Raw genomic sequence first — 19,284 nt, 5'->3', positions numbered from 1 at the left:
CGTGCCTTTCACTCCTCCTAGATAAGTCTTGGCTGCTCCCCAGAGCTACCACTAAAGAGTCCTGGCTTCCTAGACACTGTTTAACTAAATAATCGGGGTGGCCTGGACCTGGTATAAGGTGCAAACACTATAGGTGTCCACCACACACCAGGCCAGCTTCCTACATAAATCACTATAATCCTGCCCCTTTTAACACCAGGATATTCCTAAGCAACATGGCACTTCAGTGTCAAGACGTTCTGCTTTTATTCAATCAATCAGAAGCTGAAGGTCTAATAGAGCCTGAAAAGACTATGGGGGTCATTACGACCCTGGCGGTCGGCAATAATATGGCGGTAAGTACTGCCAACAGCCTGGCGGTACTTACCGCCATATTATGACATTGGCTGGTTGGCTAAAGCCAACCCGCCCATGTCCCACTCCGACGGCCACAGCGGTAACAGCTGATGGGCTGAAGATATCTATGTCCAGCCCGGCGGCCGTCACTGTTCCACCTGCGGGATTATGACCCCGCCTACTGCCATGGTTTTTGTGGCTTTCTTAACACCACGTAAACAATGGCGATAGGCACTATCAGTGACAGGGAATTCCTTCCCTGTCACTGATAGGGGTCCCCCCGCCATTTAGCTTCCCCACCCCCTTTAGATTAGCACCACCCTTCACACACGCATTGACACACCCATTCCCACATGCATACATCCATTCACACACACACACATCCGCACACACTTTCATACATACACGCAGACAAGCATTCACATAACACAACATACACACACTCACACATCCATACATGCACACACGCATTCAACACGCAACACACACCAGCATCTACGCACACACAAACATTCACAACCCCCCGCAAACAAAAAACCCCATCCCCCTCCCCTGTCAGAGACCCGACTTACCTGTGTTCAGGGGGTCCTTCGGCAGCAGACGGGACGGGGCACTGCTGCCACCAGCAGCGATCGCCAGCAGAACACCGCCAGACCGTATTATGGGTCATAGTACGGCTGACGGCGGTCTACTGGTGTAGCGCTGCTGATGGCAGCAGCGCCACCTTACCACCACCCGCCGGCATGGCCACAGACAGATTTCTGCCATTCTTCTGGCGGAAATCCGGCTGTAGTCCTAATACGGCAGACGGCTGGTAGCTGCGGCAATGGTCTTTTGGCGGCCATCGCCGCAGCAGAAAAGACCGTTGCCGCAGCGGTACGCGGTTTTTACTGCCAATCTCAAAATGAGGGCTTATGTGCCTGGCCATGTCCGTTGTCTGTGACCTATCAAATGCATTGGAGGCTGCCGACGATTGTGTGGTTACTGGATATAGAGACTAAGCCCTAAAGCACACTCAAAGCGCACCTCTACTCATAGTCAAGGTTGGTTACCACCCCCTTACACCAAGTTAGATGTGTGTGTGTGTGACATGCACCTGATACTAGCTGTTTTTACTACATGAGCTCAGGACCTTTTTTTGCTCATCACCCATGGTTAGGAGGAGGACCGAAGACATGCAAGATGTGTTAATCTAATTCTTGTGCTGTTAAAGGATTAGAAATATTTGAAAGTGGTCAGATGTGTTCTCCTTGAAAGTGAGACTTATTTTTGTATCAAGGACATTAGAACAAACTAATTTTGGAGAACCTCACGATTCACATGAGCTGTTGGGGGCAAGAAAATATACTGCAGACAGACTGTCATTTCTATCTACTGTGTTAATGCTGCATCTGAAGATACCACAAAGTGTGACAGTTTTACAAACACCACCTTAACTGTCCAGGATTGCCATACACTAGGTGACTACTGCACTAGCTTGTACTCTGGCAATATTTTCAATCTGCTATCCATGTACCCTACAGTTCCGTTTCGTGAGCCACCTTACCTTCAGCTGCTCTTCAGAAATGACTAACACCTGGTGGCTGCCCTGCATATCTGGGCTCTTGGACAGATCATGTGCCACTTCCAGGGGCTCTGGAAGAGGCACGCTGTGTCCATCTAAAACGATAATCCCAACCACAGGCGCACGATGCATGAGCTGGATCTCCTTAGCTAAAGGCAGAAAGAAGTACTGTTAGACTAGAGTCCAAAAGAGATGTACATTCTATGAAGATTATAGGTCAAGAGTCTCAACATAATCTAAGTATGAACAGGGGAATATACAACAGGGTAAGAGTAAAATGACCCAGGGAATCTGAACAATAGACATGCAAAATTAACAGACTTAAGGAGCTAGAATGATGGCAGTATTTGGCCATGCAAAACCCAACGGTATTATGGAACAAAGCCTAAACTGGTCTATATATAGGCCATACAAAGCCTAATAAGAGAAGGGAACAATGTTTTGACAAGTTCAAAGTATTATCCATGCAAATTCCAACAGGGTTAGGTAAAAACACAAAATACAGAATGTGATCCAGTTATCACCTTGATTTGCAGACACTGCCTCGTCTGCCCTCCGCTCTGCTGGTGGGACCCGTAACGAAAAGGCATACACTGTGCCACCATTAGTACCTGCCCACAGCGAGGGACAGTGCCGAGAGCCTGCAGTGGGGAAACACAAAGTACATAAATCCTAATATAATATTAGCTTTCTTTTATACTGACTTCATATTGCACTTCTGCTGTTGGTGAGTGCTATGAATAACTGTTTTTTCTATAACCTAATGTAACGGAACTCAAGATGGAAGTTTAAGTAGGTCTTAAACTTCCATCTTGGTCATTCAAAATCACTATCTGCCACCCACAGTGATTGACATTTATCTTACTGAGCCATGCTGCTGGCATATACAGAAAGGCACAACTGGGAATTTGGATGCCAACAGCGCTGCCAGCAAACTGTGTTGATGTTAAAAGGAGATCATATGGAAATGCAAAGAGTCTGAAGAACAAGGAAGCAGAACAGTTCAACAAAGAGAAAAAATAGAGAGAGAAATGTTAATGAAGCTGAAGGTAGTAGGAGAAGAACAGAGGAAGCAACGAAGCATTGGTGTGCGTGTGTGTGTGTGTATATATATATATATATATATATATATATATATATATATATATATATATAAATAAATGTCATTGTGTCAACTTCAGCCTATGAGTCAAGATCTTGGCCCACCTGCTCTGCATTTTGCGTATTATTATATATGTTATATGTTATGATTTTAGGGAGTATATCACAGCATCCATGCCTTTATTCCCATCATATCAGTATCAAAGGACACTTTCTCATGCTCCCCATCCAAACAAAATCAGTGCCACTATCAGTTTTAAATATATTTTATACTGTAATGGCTGATAATAAAAGCCCCTAATTATAATAATTGTGATGTCTTGTTTGTGTGCTGATATGGGGAAAAGGTGAGGGGAACATATCTGTCTGTGGCAGGATGGTTTGCTGTCCCGAATATATATTTTTATTCACATAAACTATGGGAAAGAGACGGGTCCGATTTCTTTGCTCTGCACAGCAGACTACCTTTACTGCCTGGGGTCCAAGAGACATCTTGGGAATAAGACAGGAGATGTGTAAATAAATCTGTGTGCAAATGAGTATTTCATTTAGGAACTGCAGCATGAAAGATACAGGAGGTGACCATATAAAACCTGTACATGCAAGATGGACTTGCCCTGGTCTAAGGAAGAAGAGGAGGGGTAACATGGGAGGGAAGACGCCTGGCTAAAGGGCTAGAAGAGAAAAATGGGAGAGAAGGGGCCTGTGTTGGCTAATGAAAGTCATAAATATACGGCCACAGGCATGCATTTGATAGGTTTGCGTGCAGGAAATGAGAGACAAAGCAGCTTACCCTGCTGTCAGGTATAGGAAAGAAAGACTGCTGTGGGCAGGTAATAGAGGGTAATTAATTTGCATGCAAGGAAAAGAAACGCTTAGCTATATGAAAGGAATTGTGTAAAGCAGGCTAGCTGCAGGCTGAAACTGTAGTATCGTGGCTGTGGGCAAATATAGAAGGAAAGAGCCCAGACCACTTTAACTTTACACAGTTTAAAATTGTGGGTGTCCGTGTGGCATTATAAAAAGCAGATAATTACACCACATCCTATCTGAGGCTAAACTGTCGAAATTTTGTATGTGCTTAGGGCCCAACAAATTATAAACCTTACACAAAGCAAAATTCAGCATATCCCCAATGAGGAGGCCTGCAAAACTTGGAGAAAAAAACAAAACACAGAAAATGCAGCCAGACAGCAATGTAATGCGGATTGGCAACAGTACACTGCTCCTGTAAGAATCCAGCAGCTTCCTAATCCAGGCATGCTTTGTATCAAGAGTCGGTTCACAACATTACTTCTTACTGAAAGATTTAATGAAACGATATACAAGTGATAAGCACTCCTTCATGAACTGGATACCAGGATGGAAGGACGGTCATTTATGACTTCATTTAATATGGCTAGAATGTAGGCATTGGAACACAAGCAAGTTTTCTTTGTCTTTCGTAGGATCTTCAATGAAAAGCAGAATAGAAATGGATTGCATCTAAATGTAAAACGCAATCCATTAACAAAAAAATGTGCTTCAAAGCAGCTTGTCCTACTGCAGTATTTGCCCTGGCATTCAAGTCCAAACACTGTTTAGTAAACATATGGGCAGAACTGAAATTGGCAGCTTTACATATCCCTATTTAGCATAATGTTTCTCAACAATACCGTTATGGATGTTTTTCCCTTAGTCAAAAGTGCCCAAGTTGTCATGACAATGGTTTATTCTCTAGTTTGAGAAAGCGCCCTGGATCTAGCTGCACCCGTGTGTTCAAGTACTGCATTGTGCTTTTATATAGTCCATCTAAATTAGAACAGTTCAGTCATTTGGGGTGTGAGAAAAGCCTTTAGAGCTAGATATGCAGCACCAAACTTCAAGTAATTTCTATGATGGTGGGTCACATTTCCAATACATCTTGAACTTTCAGAATTCTGAAGAGTGTTCTGAAGCCCATCATACATGCATAGGTAAAGACTGGTTGGTTATGAAGATCCTTGTGAAACGAGGCCCCTTTCAACACATTTTCCTCTTTGCCCCACTAAGAAAGATAACGTTTTGCTTCTACTGTTAGATTTTATCTTCCGAACTGTCCTCATCTGCATATATGATTTTTCTAACCACTGCTACAAGGTTTCATATGTAATCTGGCATTGTAGACATTGAAAATGCAGGAGGCCATCAAATGCAGTAGGGATGGAACTTGAGCAGCTGTCAAGATTTGGTGACATTTCTGAAAAATAATGATACTCTCTTCACTGAAGGAATTATTTTTCCTTGGCTTGTATCCAGAGTCGCACCCAGATGAACAAGTTACTCACTTTTGGTAATGCCTTCTTTGGTAGACACTTCAGATTCCTCACCTTTTAAATGTTCCTCCAGGTGTCAGCCTGGATCCGGAAATTCTTCGGCAGTACCCCTCTTCGCCGTCACATGGCTCTGCAGCAACATCGTTCAGCTCTGGAAGAGTCGTACATCGACGTCACCCACATGCGTAGCCATCAGTTGTTTCCTGTGCTGTCTGCGCCTTTAGATGAAGAGCCAAATCCCAAACTGGCTTGGATCAGTAAGAGATTCTCTAAAGTTGGACCTTTTTTATGTAGAAGAGAACACAGTTCACAGAACAGGGAGGATGGGAGGGTTGGTGAAGAATCTGTGGTTAGTCTCCACAAAAAATTGCAATACCAAAGGTAAGCAACTTGTTTTTTCTGATAGAGACTTCTAACAGCAGATTCCTCAACATGTGAATAGATAACAAAGCAGTATCATTCAGCAGGTGGGTCAGTGAACTGGCTCAAACCAAAAAGTCCTGCAGGACCAAGCCAACAAAACACCCATCTCGACAGACCTGACTTTCTAAATAGAAATTCTTCATGAACATTTGGAGAGATGCCCACATAGCACACCACGTGCTAATGCAGTGGTAGCAGCCTTGGCTCTGATGGGATGAACATGTCCCTCTACAGAATACTTTTTAGCCAATGCACAGCAGGTTTTAATGCTGAGTTCATATCCAACGGAGCACAGTCCTCTCCTGCACTGCCTTGTCCTTCTTTGTTCTGGCAATTACAAAAACAAAAAGTGCTGATTGTCCACACTGTGTTCTCTAGCAGATCAATTAAGAGCTCTTTTCTGATTTAACTAATGGAGTCTCTCCTCTTTAGAGAGGTGAGAGGGAGCAAAGAATGTCGGTAGTGTGATGTTTTGCCTGATGTGAAAAGGAGTCACCACTTTGAGAAGGAAGGACGCTCAGGTTCTCAAAATCAGTTTCTGTGGGTAGCATACAGTGTATAGTGGGTTGGCAGAAATGACTTGCAACTTGCTCATATGCTTCACTGTTGTTATGGGGATGGGAAAAGTTGTCTTGTGGGTAAGGAGCCGTAGAGGACAGTTGTGCATATGTTCAAAGGAAGTACACATATGGAATGTAAGAACCAAATTTAGGGCATAATGAATGGAGAAGGAGGAAACTTATTGTTTGCTTTACAAAAAACCGCATCACAACAAGGTGATTGAAACAAAGGAGGCTGGTCCGACAACTTCAAAAAAGCTGAAGAAGCCAACAAGTACGCTTTAACTATGTCCAAGGAAAACCCTTGCTTGCTAGGGACAATGCGAAAAGCAATGACTCAGAAAGCTTGGCCTGAAGTGGTTCAAATCGGACGACCACACCAGGCCACAAACTTGTCCCAATAACAAGTGAACACATATTTAGTCAAAGGGATGCCTGGTTGCCCAGATAACATCAACAACTTCTAGAGAAAGGTCAAAGGCAGTCAACTACCACCACCAAAACTCCAAACATGGAGAAGCATGAGCTGGTTCTGGCCCTGCCTTACTGCTGACCCCCCCCACCCCCAAAAGGGGTAGACTAAAGAAAAGACAGATACATATGCCCAGGAATTCTGAAGGCCACACCCTCAATCTCCTTGCCCAATCTGGTGCCACTAGAAAGATTTGTGCCAGGTCAATCTTCACCTTCTTCAGAACTTGTGGCAGGAGAGGTATTGGCAGAAATTAATACAGGAGTCCTGAGGTCAACTCTAGGTGAAACGCATACCCGAGTTTGAGAAGCTTTGGAAACTCCAGATTGCAAAAATGCAGACATTGCTCGCTCTCCGCATTGGCAAAAAGATTGAGCCACAGTTCTTCCCATTCCTGGATGAGAACCTGCACCTTTTTTGGGTGTAACGACCACTTGTGATCCGCTAATCATCGATTCTGGTATTTAGAGAACCAGCCAGGTGATGCACTACCCAGAAAATAGCCTGGAGGAGCAAAGCCTGAAGCAGATTCCGTGATTCCCCGCCACCACTCTGCTTGTTGGAGTACCACATAGCAGTGGCACTGCCTGTGAGCACCAGTACCAAGTTCCCTTCAATGGATGGCAGAAAGCCTACAAAAGTTCAATCTACAACTCCAAAAGGTAGATGTGGAGTCTGGCCTCCGACGGAGATGGCATACCTCCAATATCGACCTCGTTCAAGTGGCCTCCCCAACCCAGAAGCGATGCACCGGTAACCCCTGTCAGCTCTTCATGGGGTAGGGCGAGGGAGTCTGTCACTGACTCAATAATGGTCCTGTTGCACCACTGCAGATCTTTTTTTGTCTCTCCGAAATCTGAACATGATATGGAGAGATCGCCCTGATGCTGTGCCCACTGGGGTTTCAAATCCCACTGCAGAGCGCCTGCATATGCTACCCGGCATGCTTCATGAGCAGGATGCAAGAGGCCATCAGTCCTAGCAGTTTCAGAGTCATCCCCACAGAAATCTAGGACAAAGACTGAAACTGCTACATCCCCATTACTTTTGTGAAAACCCAAAGGGCAAAGGTAAGGCCAAAGGGAAGCCCAGCTAACTGAAATAGCTCCTGGCCCATCATGAGCCATGAGTAACACACCTGTGGGCCTGCAGGAGGGGAGTGGGGAAATAAGCGTCCCGCAGGTCCAATGCTACCATTCAGTCTTCAGGGTAGAGGACAGACATGACTTGGGCCAAGGTAAGCATCTTAAATTTGTCCTTCCAGAGGAAAGCATTGAGAGGGCAAATATATAAAAAAAAGGGCAAAGGCCTGTGCACCAGAAAATAGGCAGAATAGTAACTATAACCTATTTCTGATTCCGGTAACCTTCCTATGGCCCTTGGAGCCAGCAGGGCCTGCACCTCCAGGTCAAAAGAGACAGATGGAGTCAGTCAGCTGTTTTCAGGATGGTGGAAGGTGGGGTGGGTGGCTAGAACTCAAAGGTATAGCCCCCTAGACAACTTACAGGACCCAATTGTCCAAAGAGACTGCTTGCCAACATTGCAGAAATTGTCAGAGCCTGCCTCCAACAGAGTGTCTGTGCATTAAGGACACTAATGCCAACTTTACTGGCGCAAGATATCCTAACCGTTAACCTGCCTGACACCAAGACCGAGCTTGACGCCGCTTGTTCGTATCACTAATACACGTACCCCTCTTGAGCAGAAAACAGTTTATCTACAACATTTTTGGTACAAACTCAGTTAACTGCACTTATGATGCTTGGGATAACTTCACTTTTGCATATCATGATGGGCATATCAAAACGATACTCAATCGGTTTAGACACCAGTTAGACCTGTAATCGTTAAGGTGGTCTTACTCCAGACTTTTTGCCTTTTACCTCCTGTTTCGTAGCTTTATCTTTTTTTTTTTCCTTAGGACTCTGAGCACTTTACCACTGCTAACCAATGCTAAAGTGTGTGTGCTTCTCCTCTAAATGTGGTAACATTGGTGTATCCACAATTGGCACATTTAATTTTCATGTAAGACCCTTCTATAGTGGTAGACCATATCCCCAGTGTTTGTAAATTAAATGTTACTAGTGGGTCTGCAGCACTGACTGTGCCACCCACTTAAGTAGTCCTGTAAACATGTCTCATTCCAAGAGTCGTTTTTCATTACTCTGAGGTCTGCTCCCCTCATAGGCCGGCATTGGGAGTTCCTTAAACTATTTTTAAGCTGTAATTCCTGATCAGAGAGGAGTAGCTGCATCATGTTTAGTATCAATGAAATGGTGATGATAAATCCTTTTCAGACGGATTTATTATTACTATTTCAGAAGTGCCATTTTTAGGAAGTGGGCATTTCTTTGTCCTCTCTGTCCTGTGTGCCTACAGCCTGTCTCCAATACACGTCTGGCCTAGGCTAGGTGACTTGTGCATTCCCTTCAGACCCCACAACACAGGATACTCAACTGTATCTGTATATTGATGAGTCTTTTTGGGGAGGAGGTTGGGAAGGGATCCCACTTACATTTCAAAGGGTAGTAGCCAGTGCCCACGCAAAGGAGCTGATTACCTACCACTGACAGTCTGGAGCTGAGGCTGAGCTGAAAGGGGGATCTGTGCACTTCACAGAAACCTTTTGAAGTCATCCCCCACACCAAAGACATTTTTGGCATAAGTACTGGGTCTCTGACACCCCCCCTTAAAGTCAATACACTCTAGACCTGGAAAAAAATACACTGGAGCAAAGGCTGCTGTGCTGAAGGACTGCCATCTTGCTGGGCTTGACTGTATCGAGGGACTGCTACTCTGCCTGAATGAGCTGCCCTGCTGCCTGCTGACTTCTGTCAAGTTGCAGGACCCAAGAACTAACTGCCAAAGTGTCTCCAGGGGCTTGCTGGGTTTCCCCATTTTCTCTGCGGTCTTAGGGACATGAAAGACCTCACAACTTCATCTCAGCGCTCCGTGTTGCTGGAGAATACCCGTTTTCTTACAAATCAATGAGCAAGTGTGGTGTCTGCTCGTAACTCCCTCACATTGCCCTACAAAAAGCAACTCCCTAGCACTTGTTCCTGAGGACAGCGCAGGGGGTCATCTCTGCACCCGCATCACTAACGGAAGTGATAGTGCCTGTTTTCCCTGGTTAAAAGTCCTTGCGCATCAGTGCTGCCTGACACAGATGCTGCTGAGAGCCCCAATCCAGGATTGATGCCCTCCTGGCTGTCCAGATACTCACAGTGAGTTGGGCATGCTCTTGCCAACCCAGACGGGATCAAGCAGTGGGTGCTGCATCTTTGCCGACGGAGCCACACCAGCGGCTGTATCCACCACAAGGTACTGCAAATGGGGAAGGGGACGTGCTGTTCTTCTGGCTGACCACACAATATTGCGGGTAGCTGCAAAGAAGGGTTTTGCAGCATTTTTGTCCCCGTATCGACTACATTGGGAAGTGAAGAGTCCTGTGCATGAACCCTGATACTGTTTCACTTAAAAGCAGAGGAATTACCGTAAAGATTCTAAAACGAGCCCCACCTAAAGCACTGCTTCAATATATTTGAAAATTGGTTATTTTATGATTCATTAAGGCACTTTAGGGACAAAAGAAGCCCTTGTACAAAGCACAACCTTGTCAGGGTGAACAGAGAGAAAAAGTGGCTTAGAAGAAAGAACCTGCAGCCCACTCACTCTGCAGGCAAAGATGATAGCGACAAGAAGGCTGTTTTCAGAGTTAGCAGGGGAAGTGGACAATTGTGAAGCAGCTCAATGAGAGCGCACACCAGGTATGTGAGAACTAAGTTCAAATACCACTGGGGCATTATGAACGGGGAAGGAGGAAAGCGATGGGTAAGAGCCTTAAGAAATTTTCCAACAATGGGAGATTTAAACAAGCAGGGTTGGTCAGGCAATCGGAGGAAAGTCGAGATGGCAGACAAATAGCCACTGAGGGTGCCCAGGGCGTAGCCTTGCTGGGCCAAAGAAAGAACAAACAGAAAAAAGAACAAACAGAAAAACCTCAGAAAGAAGGGCAGAGAAAGGGTAGACAGACTTGTCAATTCACCATACCAAACATCTGTGCCAACGACAGGCATATACCATTTTGGTGGAGGGGGGCCTAGATCCCAACATAACCTCATAGACCTCGGGCGGAATGTCAAAAGCTGTCAACTGCAGCCACTCAATCTCTACGCAAGAAGACGAAGACTGGACAGGTTCCGGTGGAGAACCATCCCCTGCTGCGACAGAAGATCCACCCAAAGGGGAAGTCTGAGCAGAGGATCGAAGCCCATGTTTAAGAGTTGAGGATACCAGATTCCTCTTGCCCAGTCCGGGGGCACAAGAATGACTTGGGCCCAGTCGTTCTTGATCTTCTTGAGAATTCTGGGCAGAAGTGGTAGTGCCAGAAAGGTGTAAAGGAGGTCTGAGTTCCACTCGACACGAAAAGCGTTGCCAAGAGAGTGCTGCCTTGGAAACTCTAAAGTGCAAAACAGCTGACATTTGCGCTCTCTGATGAGCCAACAGATCTAACCAAGGCTCTCCCCACTGCTGAAAGAGACCTTGTGTCACCTCTCAATGGAGATGCCATTCATGATTGGCCAGGCATCAGCGGCTGAGTTAGTCTGCTCTGACGTTCAGAGAGCCCGCTAGATGTTGAACCACCAGGGATATGCCCTGCTGTGCCAGCCATGTCCAGAGGCCGAGAACCTCCTGACAAGGAGTCCACAACCCCACTCTGCCCTCTATGTTGCAGTACCACATGTTGGTGGTGTTGTTCGTGAACACCTGCATCACTTGGCCTTTGAGAGAGGGAAGGAATACCTTCAATGCAAGTCGGAACGCCCTGAGTTCTGCCTCTCATGTGGCCACCTCATCCCAGGAGTGATGCATCTGTCACTACAGTGGGATTTGGTTGGGTAAGGGAGAAGGATTGGCCCTTGACCTAATCGCGGTTCAGAAGCCACCACTGCAGATCTTGCGCAGTACCCTCCAAGATCTGGACCATGTCAGAGATATTTCCCTGACGCTGCGCCCAATGGAACTTCAGGTCACACTGCTGAGTAGGCCAGCCAATACTTAAGGTATTGACTGAACTACTCAGCCATTACCTGATCACACGACTAAATTCCTAAATTGCCTTTAGTAACTGATTTCTTAATTTGGCAAATTTTTCAAAAATGTTTAAAAGTCCTTGTTTAAGTCTCCTTTAGCATTTCTTTTCTAGATTTATAAGTTACTCTAGTCACTAGCAAGATACAGGAGGCCATGAGACCCAGCAGCCTGAGAGTCAATCTCACCAAAATCCGGGACAGAGGCTCAAACATCAGTATCATAGCCTGAATATCCTGGACTCACCGCTTGGGTGGATAGGCCAAAACTGCATTGTGTCCTGAACAACTCTGATCAAAGCGAGCATCTGAGAGGGAGTCAGGTGTGAGTTTGGCATGTTTGTAGTGAACCCCAGTGAGTGTAGGAGGTTCGCCGTAGTCTAGAGGTGGGAGACAACAGACTGGGGCAAGCGCGCCTTCAACAGCCAGTAATCGAGGCTGGGGGAAGACTGAAACCCCTAACCTGCGCAGCTTATCTGCGACCACCGCTATCTCTCTGGTGAACACCCAAGGGACGCTGGTAAGGCCAAAGGGGAGCACGGTGAAGTGAAAATGCTTGTGACCTACCACAAACCTCAAGTAATGCCTGTGGGCAGGAATATGGAAATAAGCATCCTGTACATCCAACACTACCATCCAGTCTCCAGGGTGCAGGGCAGATAGGACCTGAGCCACAGTGAGCATTCTGAACTTCTCTTTCATGAGGAAGAGATTGAGGGAACGGAGGTCGAGGATAGGGCAGAGGCCATCATCCTTTCTGGGCACCAGAAAGTAGCAGAATATCAACCACAACCTACCTATGGCACAGGGACCCTCTTGATGGCTCAGTTGGCCAAGAGTTCAGTAACCTCCTCGCAGAGACGTGCCAGGTGATCCTCCGTCATTCAGTCGTAAGATGGTGGCATGGAGGGAGGGAAAGCCTCGAAGGGGAGGGAGGAGCCCCTTCGACTATTTGTAAAATACACCTGTCTGACATAATTGTGGTCCCGTAGGGCAGGTGATGGTGCATCCAGCTGCTGACTGGTCCCTGGTGGGGAAGCGCCAAATCAGGAAGGCTTGGAGGCTGCAGCAGAGGGGGGAGGAGGTGAACTGGCTAAACCACTGGCTCCCAGATCAACACGAACGCTGGATCCCACGTCCTCGGCGAAGTAGAGGCTGTGCAGCATGCCCTGCAATGTGGCTGGCTGGTAATGAATGTGGCTGGGCATCCCTTCCATAGCCACAAAAGGGGCAATAGCAGACTGAAAGAGGCGAGGGCCAACTGTGAGGCCAAGGGACCAATCCGTAGCCCGGGACACCTTAAAGTGCTCGAGTGCCAAGTCTGCTTTGTCCCCGAAGAGACGTGTGCCATTAAAGGGCATGTCCATCAGTGTGGATTGGACATCTCTGAAAAGCCAAATGTACGTATCCAGGCATGGTGTCTCATAGCCACCACCGATTAAACCAATCTGCCTAGAGAGTCGGACGTATCCACCACACATCTGATCTTTACTGCGTCTCTCCCATCAGCAACAGCTTGGGAGAGAATTACCCGGGCCTCCTCCGGGACCTGTGGCAGCAACTATGCAACCGTGTCCCATAAAGTATGGGTGTAGTAGCCCAAAAGGCATGTGGTGTTCATCGCCCGCAATGTCAGGCTGAAGGAAGAGAACAACTTCTTCTCAAGATGAATCAGCCTCTTTGATTTACTATCCGGGGAAGAGGAAGGCAATGCGCCTTGAGAGGTCGAGGCTTGGATGACCAAGCTCTCTGGGGTAGGGTGTGGGGTCAGGAAAGCCGGGTCGTTAGACGCAGACCTATGGCGGTGGACCACTATCCTATTAACAGGGGCCCCTATCCTGGGCTTGGACCATGTGCCCAGTAGAAAATCAGTGAGGGCTTTGTTAAAGGCCAAAAGTGGTTCAGATGTGAATGCCCCAGGTTGAAGCACCTCAGTCAGTAGGCTAGTCCTCATAGCCACCGAAGGCAGCTTGAGTCCCAAGACCTTGGCTGCTCTTCTCATCACCATTGAGTAAGAAGCTGCCTCCTCAGAAGCCACTGTGGGGGGAAAAAGCATACCAACGTCAGTTGAGGTATCTAACCCACTGGCTTTGCCCAGGTCCTGTGCCCAGTCCATAGGATATTCCAGCTGGTATTCTAATGGGTCCAGCGACCTCTATACACCCTTGCCGAATTCAGACCCATAAGAATAAAGGTCAAAATCCAATCTAGGGACCAAGGGCACTGCGATAGACAGAATCAGCGTCAAGTAATGTAGTTCCGGCTCTGTGTCGTAGTCCCCTTGGAACCGAGGCCGAAGCGGAATCCCAAGGGGATCCTGCCAACCCTGTGGAGCCCGAGTGCTCTCCAACAGGGCGGGCCAGCCCAAAAATGAGGCACATGGCCACATACAAATCTGAGTTGGGTAGGGGGTGGCTCCAGCACCCGGGAAGTCAGGGAGATGAAGAGCCGACTCAGTAGTAGACTCCAAGGACAGAAGCATAGAGCGACGACACTCCCTCGTCCAACCGATGGGGTGACGTCGAAGAGCGTTTGTGCTTCTTCGACTTCTTCTTACCTGAATGTCCTGAAGATTTAGAAAGGGACGAAGAAGAGTGGTGGTAGTGACTCTGAAAGTGGTCTTGGGACCTTCCTCTCAGAGATCGAGGCAGAGCCAGACGCTGGGCTGAGACCAGCTTCAGGGACCACTCCCTGGGGTTCATGGCCCAGCAGTCGAAACACGACTCCGTGTCATCATCTTGCTCCAAGCACAAGAAACACACCAGGTGCGGATCCGTCACTGTAATCATGAAGCGTTCAGGGAAGTTGCTCCTCCACTCCAAGGGAGATGCTGGCAAGGTTAGGAAGTGCTGGCAGCCCCTCAGGCTTTCAAGAAATGCATAGCTGCAGGACGAGTTGGGACAGGCTGGTTGTCGGGACAGAAGCAGGTAGGCAGGGTTCGGCATCAAAAGTCCAGACTGGTCCTCTGTTTCGGCATTGGCCGGCTGTAGGAAAGTGCCCCTTTTTGGTATAGTTACCACCCCCCCGCACCCACACACACACCTTTTGCCTGATACTGATGCGGACTTCAGAAACAGTGTGCTGGGATCCTGCTAACAAGGCAACAGCGTTCTTTCCCAAAAACTGTACCATTGTTCCCACAATTGGTACACCCCTGGCATACAGTTAAGTCCCTTGTAAAAGGTATCCATGGTACCAACGGCCCCGTGGCCAGGGAAGGTCCCCAAGGGTTGCAGTATGTATTATGTTACCCTTCTGGACCCCTCACCAAGCCCATGCACATTGCCATTACAGCGTGTGTGTGCTAGTGGGGAGAAAAAAGAAAGTCAACATGGCACCACTCTCAGGGTGCCATGCCCACAAACCAATGCCTGTGGCATATGTAAGTCAACCCTCTAGCAGGCCTTACAGCCCTAAGGCAGGGTGCACTATACCACAGGTGAGGGCATATCTGAATGAGCATTATGCCCCTACAGTGTCCAAGTCCATTCTTAGACATTTTAAGTGCAGTGTGACCATATAGAATACATGGGCTGGGAGTTTGTCAATACAAACTCCACAGCTACATGATGGCTCCACTGAAGTCAGGGAAGTTTGGTTCTCAGCACAATAAAACCCACACTGATGCCAGTGTTGGATTTATTGAAAAATACACCCAGAGGGCATCTTAGTGATGCCCTCTGTATTCTACCCAAACTTCTAGTGCAGGACTGACCAGTCTGTGCCAACCTACCACTTTCAGACAAGTTTCTGACCACAATGGGTGAGAGCCTTAGTGCTCTCTGTGGCCAGATGAATGCCTGCACTGGGTGGATGTGCTTCACACCTCGCCCCTGCAGGAACTTTAACAACTGGCGTTGAGACTCAAATGCTCAGGCTTCTTGTTACTGTGCCCCAGGGCACTCCAGCTAGGGGAGATGCCAGCACCTCTGGACAAAGCCCCACTTTTGACAAGTCAATGGAAAATGTGGGTAAACAAGGAGGAGTGACCACCAGTAAGGTGACCAGAGCTGAAGTGACCCCCTCCTTGCAAAATCCTTTATCTTGGTCTGGAGGACATGGACCAATAGAGTTATGTCTGTGTCCCCGTCCCCAAACAGAGTGGACACCGGAAGTCACCCTCAGGGACAGTAGCCATTGGCTACTGTCCTCTGACCCCTGTAATGCCCCTAAATCCAGGATTTAAGGGCTCCCCTGAACCTAGCTCGTCAGATTCCTGGCAACCTCAAGAAGAAAGAAGAAGGCCTGCTAAGCTGACCACCAGCAGAGAAGACTGAAGACATCAACTGACTTGGCCCAGCCCTACAGGCCTTCCTCTAGCTTCTGAAGCCCTGCTACAAGAAGACGACGCATCCTGCAGGTCCAGTGACCCCTTAAAAGTCTCAAGAAGACTGCCTGCACCCCAAAGGACAAAGATCTCCCGTGGACAGCAGCCCTGTCCAGAAAGAAACTCCAGCTAATTACTCCAGAACTGCCTTGGATCCATGAGTCCTGCCCACTCTGCTCCCGACGCCTACGGTCCGTGTGCAGGTGGCCCAACCGACTAGAGCCGGTCCTAGGCAATTCTGACCTAGTGCCCACCCTGGGTTTATGCCTCCTGCCCAACACAACGAGGACAGCAGCCTAAATAAGGAGAACCCTCCTGACCGTGAGAGAACTGAAGATTTCTGACACCCAAAGGTATCCCTGCACCCACAGCCCCCCGGCCTTAGAGAATCTGACCACCAGTCCATTGACATTCAGCAGGCGGCCTTTCTCCGTTTCCAGTCCATGGCTTTCCGGAACTGACCCTCTGAACCTAGCCTGCAGCATCTTTGTGATCCCAGGGGTCCTCCTATTGAAATGCATTGGGAGCCCGACGTGTTTGCGCACCCTGCACCCAGCCGCCCCTGTGCCGCTGAGGGTGTGTGTTTGGTGCCAACCTGTAGCCCCCCTGGTGCTCACCTAAACCCCCAGGTCTGCCCTCTGAGGACGCAGGTACTTACCTGCAAGCAGGCCTGACTTTGAGTGCACCCTGTCTCCATAGGACTCTATTTGAAATCCTGCATCATCTTTGACCTCTGCACCCGGATGGCCCCGTGTTGCTGGTGGTGGATGTTTGGGGTTAAACTGAACCCCACTGCACTTACTTCAAAACTGTACTAGCTTTTCTTCCCTCCAGAACTGTTTCTGAAAATTGCACTCTCAACTTTTAAAACAGATACTTGCTATTTTCTTGAAAACCATTTAACTTGCTAAATTGAAACAAAGTGGTGTTGATACATATGTTTGATATTTACAAATGTATTTACCTGCAAATTGAATCTTACGGTTCTAGAAATAAAGTAACAAAATATATTTTTGCTATATAAAAACAATTGGCCTGGAGTTAGTCATTGAGGGTGTGGTTCATTTATTGCCTGTTTGTATACAACAAATGCTTTGCACTACCCTTTGGTAAGTCTAACTGCACGACCACACTACCACAAAAGAGAACATTAGTATTATCTACTTAAGCCTCTGTTAAGCCTCTGGGGAACCCCTGGACTCCGTGAACACTATACCTCATTTTGATACAGTGTATGCAGAGCCATCTTCCTACATTTGTCAATCATCGTCGGGGTCTACGACTTTTCATTTTCTGGACTACTCAGCCAATACCTGATCACATGACTAAATTCCAAAATTGCCTTTAGTAACAGATTTTTGAATTTGGCAACATTTTCTACATGTTTTAAAAGTCCTGCTAAGGCCTTGTTTAAGTGTTCTTTAGCATTTCTTTTCTAGATTTAAAAGTTACTCTAGTTAGGAATAAGTAGTTGAAATACGTTTTAATTCCTAAAAGTAATCCCCAACTTTAGTAACATAGTAGGCATCTCTTAGTACGTGGTTGTGGAGCTCAACCTCAACCCTTACCTCCATCTAGGGATGGAAGAGTTAAGGTCCCTCTGCAGACTAAAAAAGATTAAAACGGGTCCAACCCAACCAAGGTCAAGCTCCAGGAGCTCTTGGCAGAGTATAAAAGGGACCACCCTGCTGAGGAGGGAGACCTCCCCTTAGGTAGGGAAGATATTAGACATGAGGAGGATGACACCCCCCCTGCCTCACCTAACTAGGGAGAACAGGGCCCCAGGTCCCATATCTCCAAGGATAGTGCTCAAAGGACCTGGATCTTCCACAGGGGGCATTGAGGGCAGCCTTAATGAAGAGGACCACCTTTTAGCAAGTATGGCCTAAAGATTAGCCTTGGATAGACAGCTCCTAGCTAGAGAGGGAGAGAGCAGAAATAGGCTTAGCACCCATTAAGGATGGCAGCAATCTAAATAAGGTCAGAGAGCATTCTGATGGCCTACAAATACCCAAAGGGAATGTCTCTAAATATGAAGAAGGTGATAACATCACCAAACGGTTCACAGCTTTTGAGAGAGCTTGTGCAACTAGAAAACAAAACAAATCTCACTGGAGAGCTCTCCTTTGAGAACTGTTTACTGGTGAGTGAAAGAATAGGCTCCTCACACTCACTGGTGCAGATGCTGAATCATATGACCACATGAAGGCTACCTTGATTGAGGGCTTTGGATTCACCACTGAGGAGTATAGAATTAGGTTCAGAGGGACTCACAAAACCTTGAGTCAGTCCTGGGTTGATTTTGTAGACTGCTCAGTGAAATCACTAGATGGTTGGATAACCGGCAGTGGAGTGTATGACTATGATGGGCTTTATTATTTGTTAATGAATGAACATCTTTAAGTAACTGCTTCAATGACAAGTTGCATCAATATCTGGTAGACCTAGGTCCAATTTCTCACGAAGAACTGGGAAAGAAGGCAGACCATTGGGTCAAGACTAAGGTGACCAAGACTTCCACTTGGGGTGACCAAATGAAAGGGGTTGCAAAGCCTCTCCAGGGGATGGCTGGTGAGAGAGCTAAGGATAAAAGTAAAGAGCCTTTTCAAGGGCCCCAAAGACCCGCACAGGAGCGGGGTCCGAGCCACTTCACAATCTTCACATGGGTAGAGGGGTAAAAACTTTGATCCCAAAAAGGCCTGGTGTTTTAACTGTAAACAGCATGGACACCAAACTGGAGACATGACCTGTCCCAGAAAGAATCCCCCTAGCACTGCTCCAGTTAGTACCAGTATAGCCAGTATACAGGTGAGATCATCAGTGTGCCCAGAGCAAATCAGGGTTCACACTGAAGATACTTTTGTCTCTGAGGGTGGGGTAGATTTTGCTGCTCTTGCTGTCTGCTCCCTAACATTCAAAAATAGAGACAGCAGCTCCTAATCAAAGGGATAAAAGTAGAAGCACTGAAGGATACAGGAGTGAGTGTCACCATGGTGACAGAAAAACTGTTTTCCCCAGGACAGTATTTGGATGGGCAAACGTATCCATTTACCAGTGCTGACAATATAACTAAGGTTCATCCCATGACTGGTGACCTTAGAATGGGGAGGGGGTTAC

The 19,284-nt window shown here is 47.2% G+C and overlaps 1 protein-coding gene across 3 annotated transcripts in view; it reads right to left on the bottom strand.

Annotated features, from left to right (window-relative positions):
* The window catches only part of LLGL2 (LLGL scribble cell polarity complex component 2), a 624,825-nt gene that overhangs the window by 277,250 nt on the left and 328,291 nt on the right, over positions 1-19,284 (bottom strand). For all 3 annotated transcript variants that reach the window (XM_069200160.1, XM_069200158.1, XM_069200159.1), the window contains exons 18-19: positions 2,425-2,541; positions 1,883-2,049 (exon numbers count right to left, since the gene is read on the bottom strand). In XM_069200160.1, the coding sequence (XP_069056261.1) occupies positions 1,883-2,049; positions 2,425-2,541 (284 nt within the window). The remainder of the gene's footprint in view (positions 1-1,882; positions 2,050-2,424; positions 2,542-19,284) is intronic.

The sequence above is a fragment of the Pleurodeles waltl genome, chromosome 7 (assembly GCF_031143425.1).
Source record: "Pleurodeles waltl isolate 20211129_DDA chromosome 7, aPleWal1.hap1.20221129, whole genome shotgun sequence".
Taxonomy (NCBI): Eukaryota; Metazoa; Chordata; class Amphibia; order Caudata; family Salamandridae; genus Pleurodeles; species Pleurodeles waltl.
This window is presented reverse-complemented; position numbering and strand designations above follow the sequence as displayed.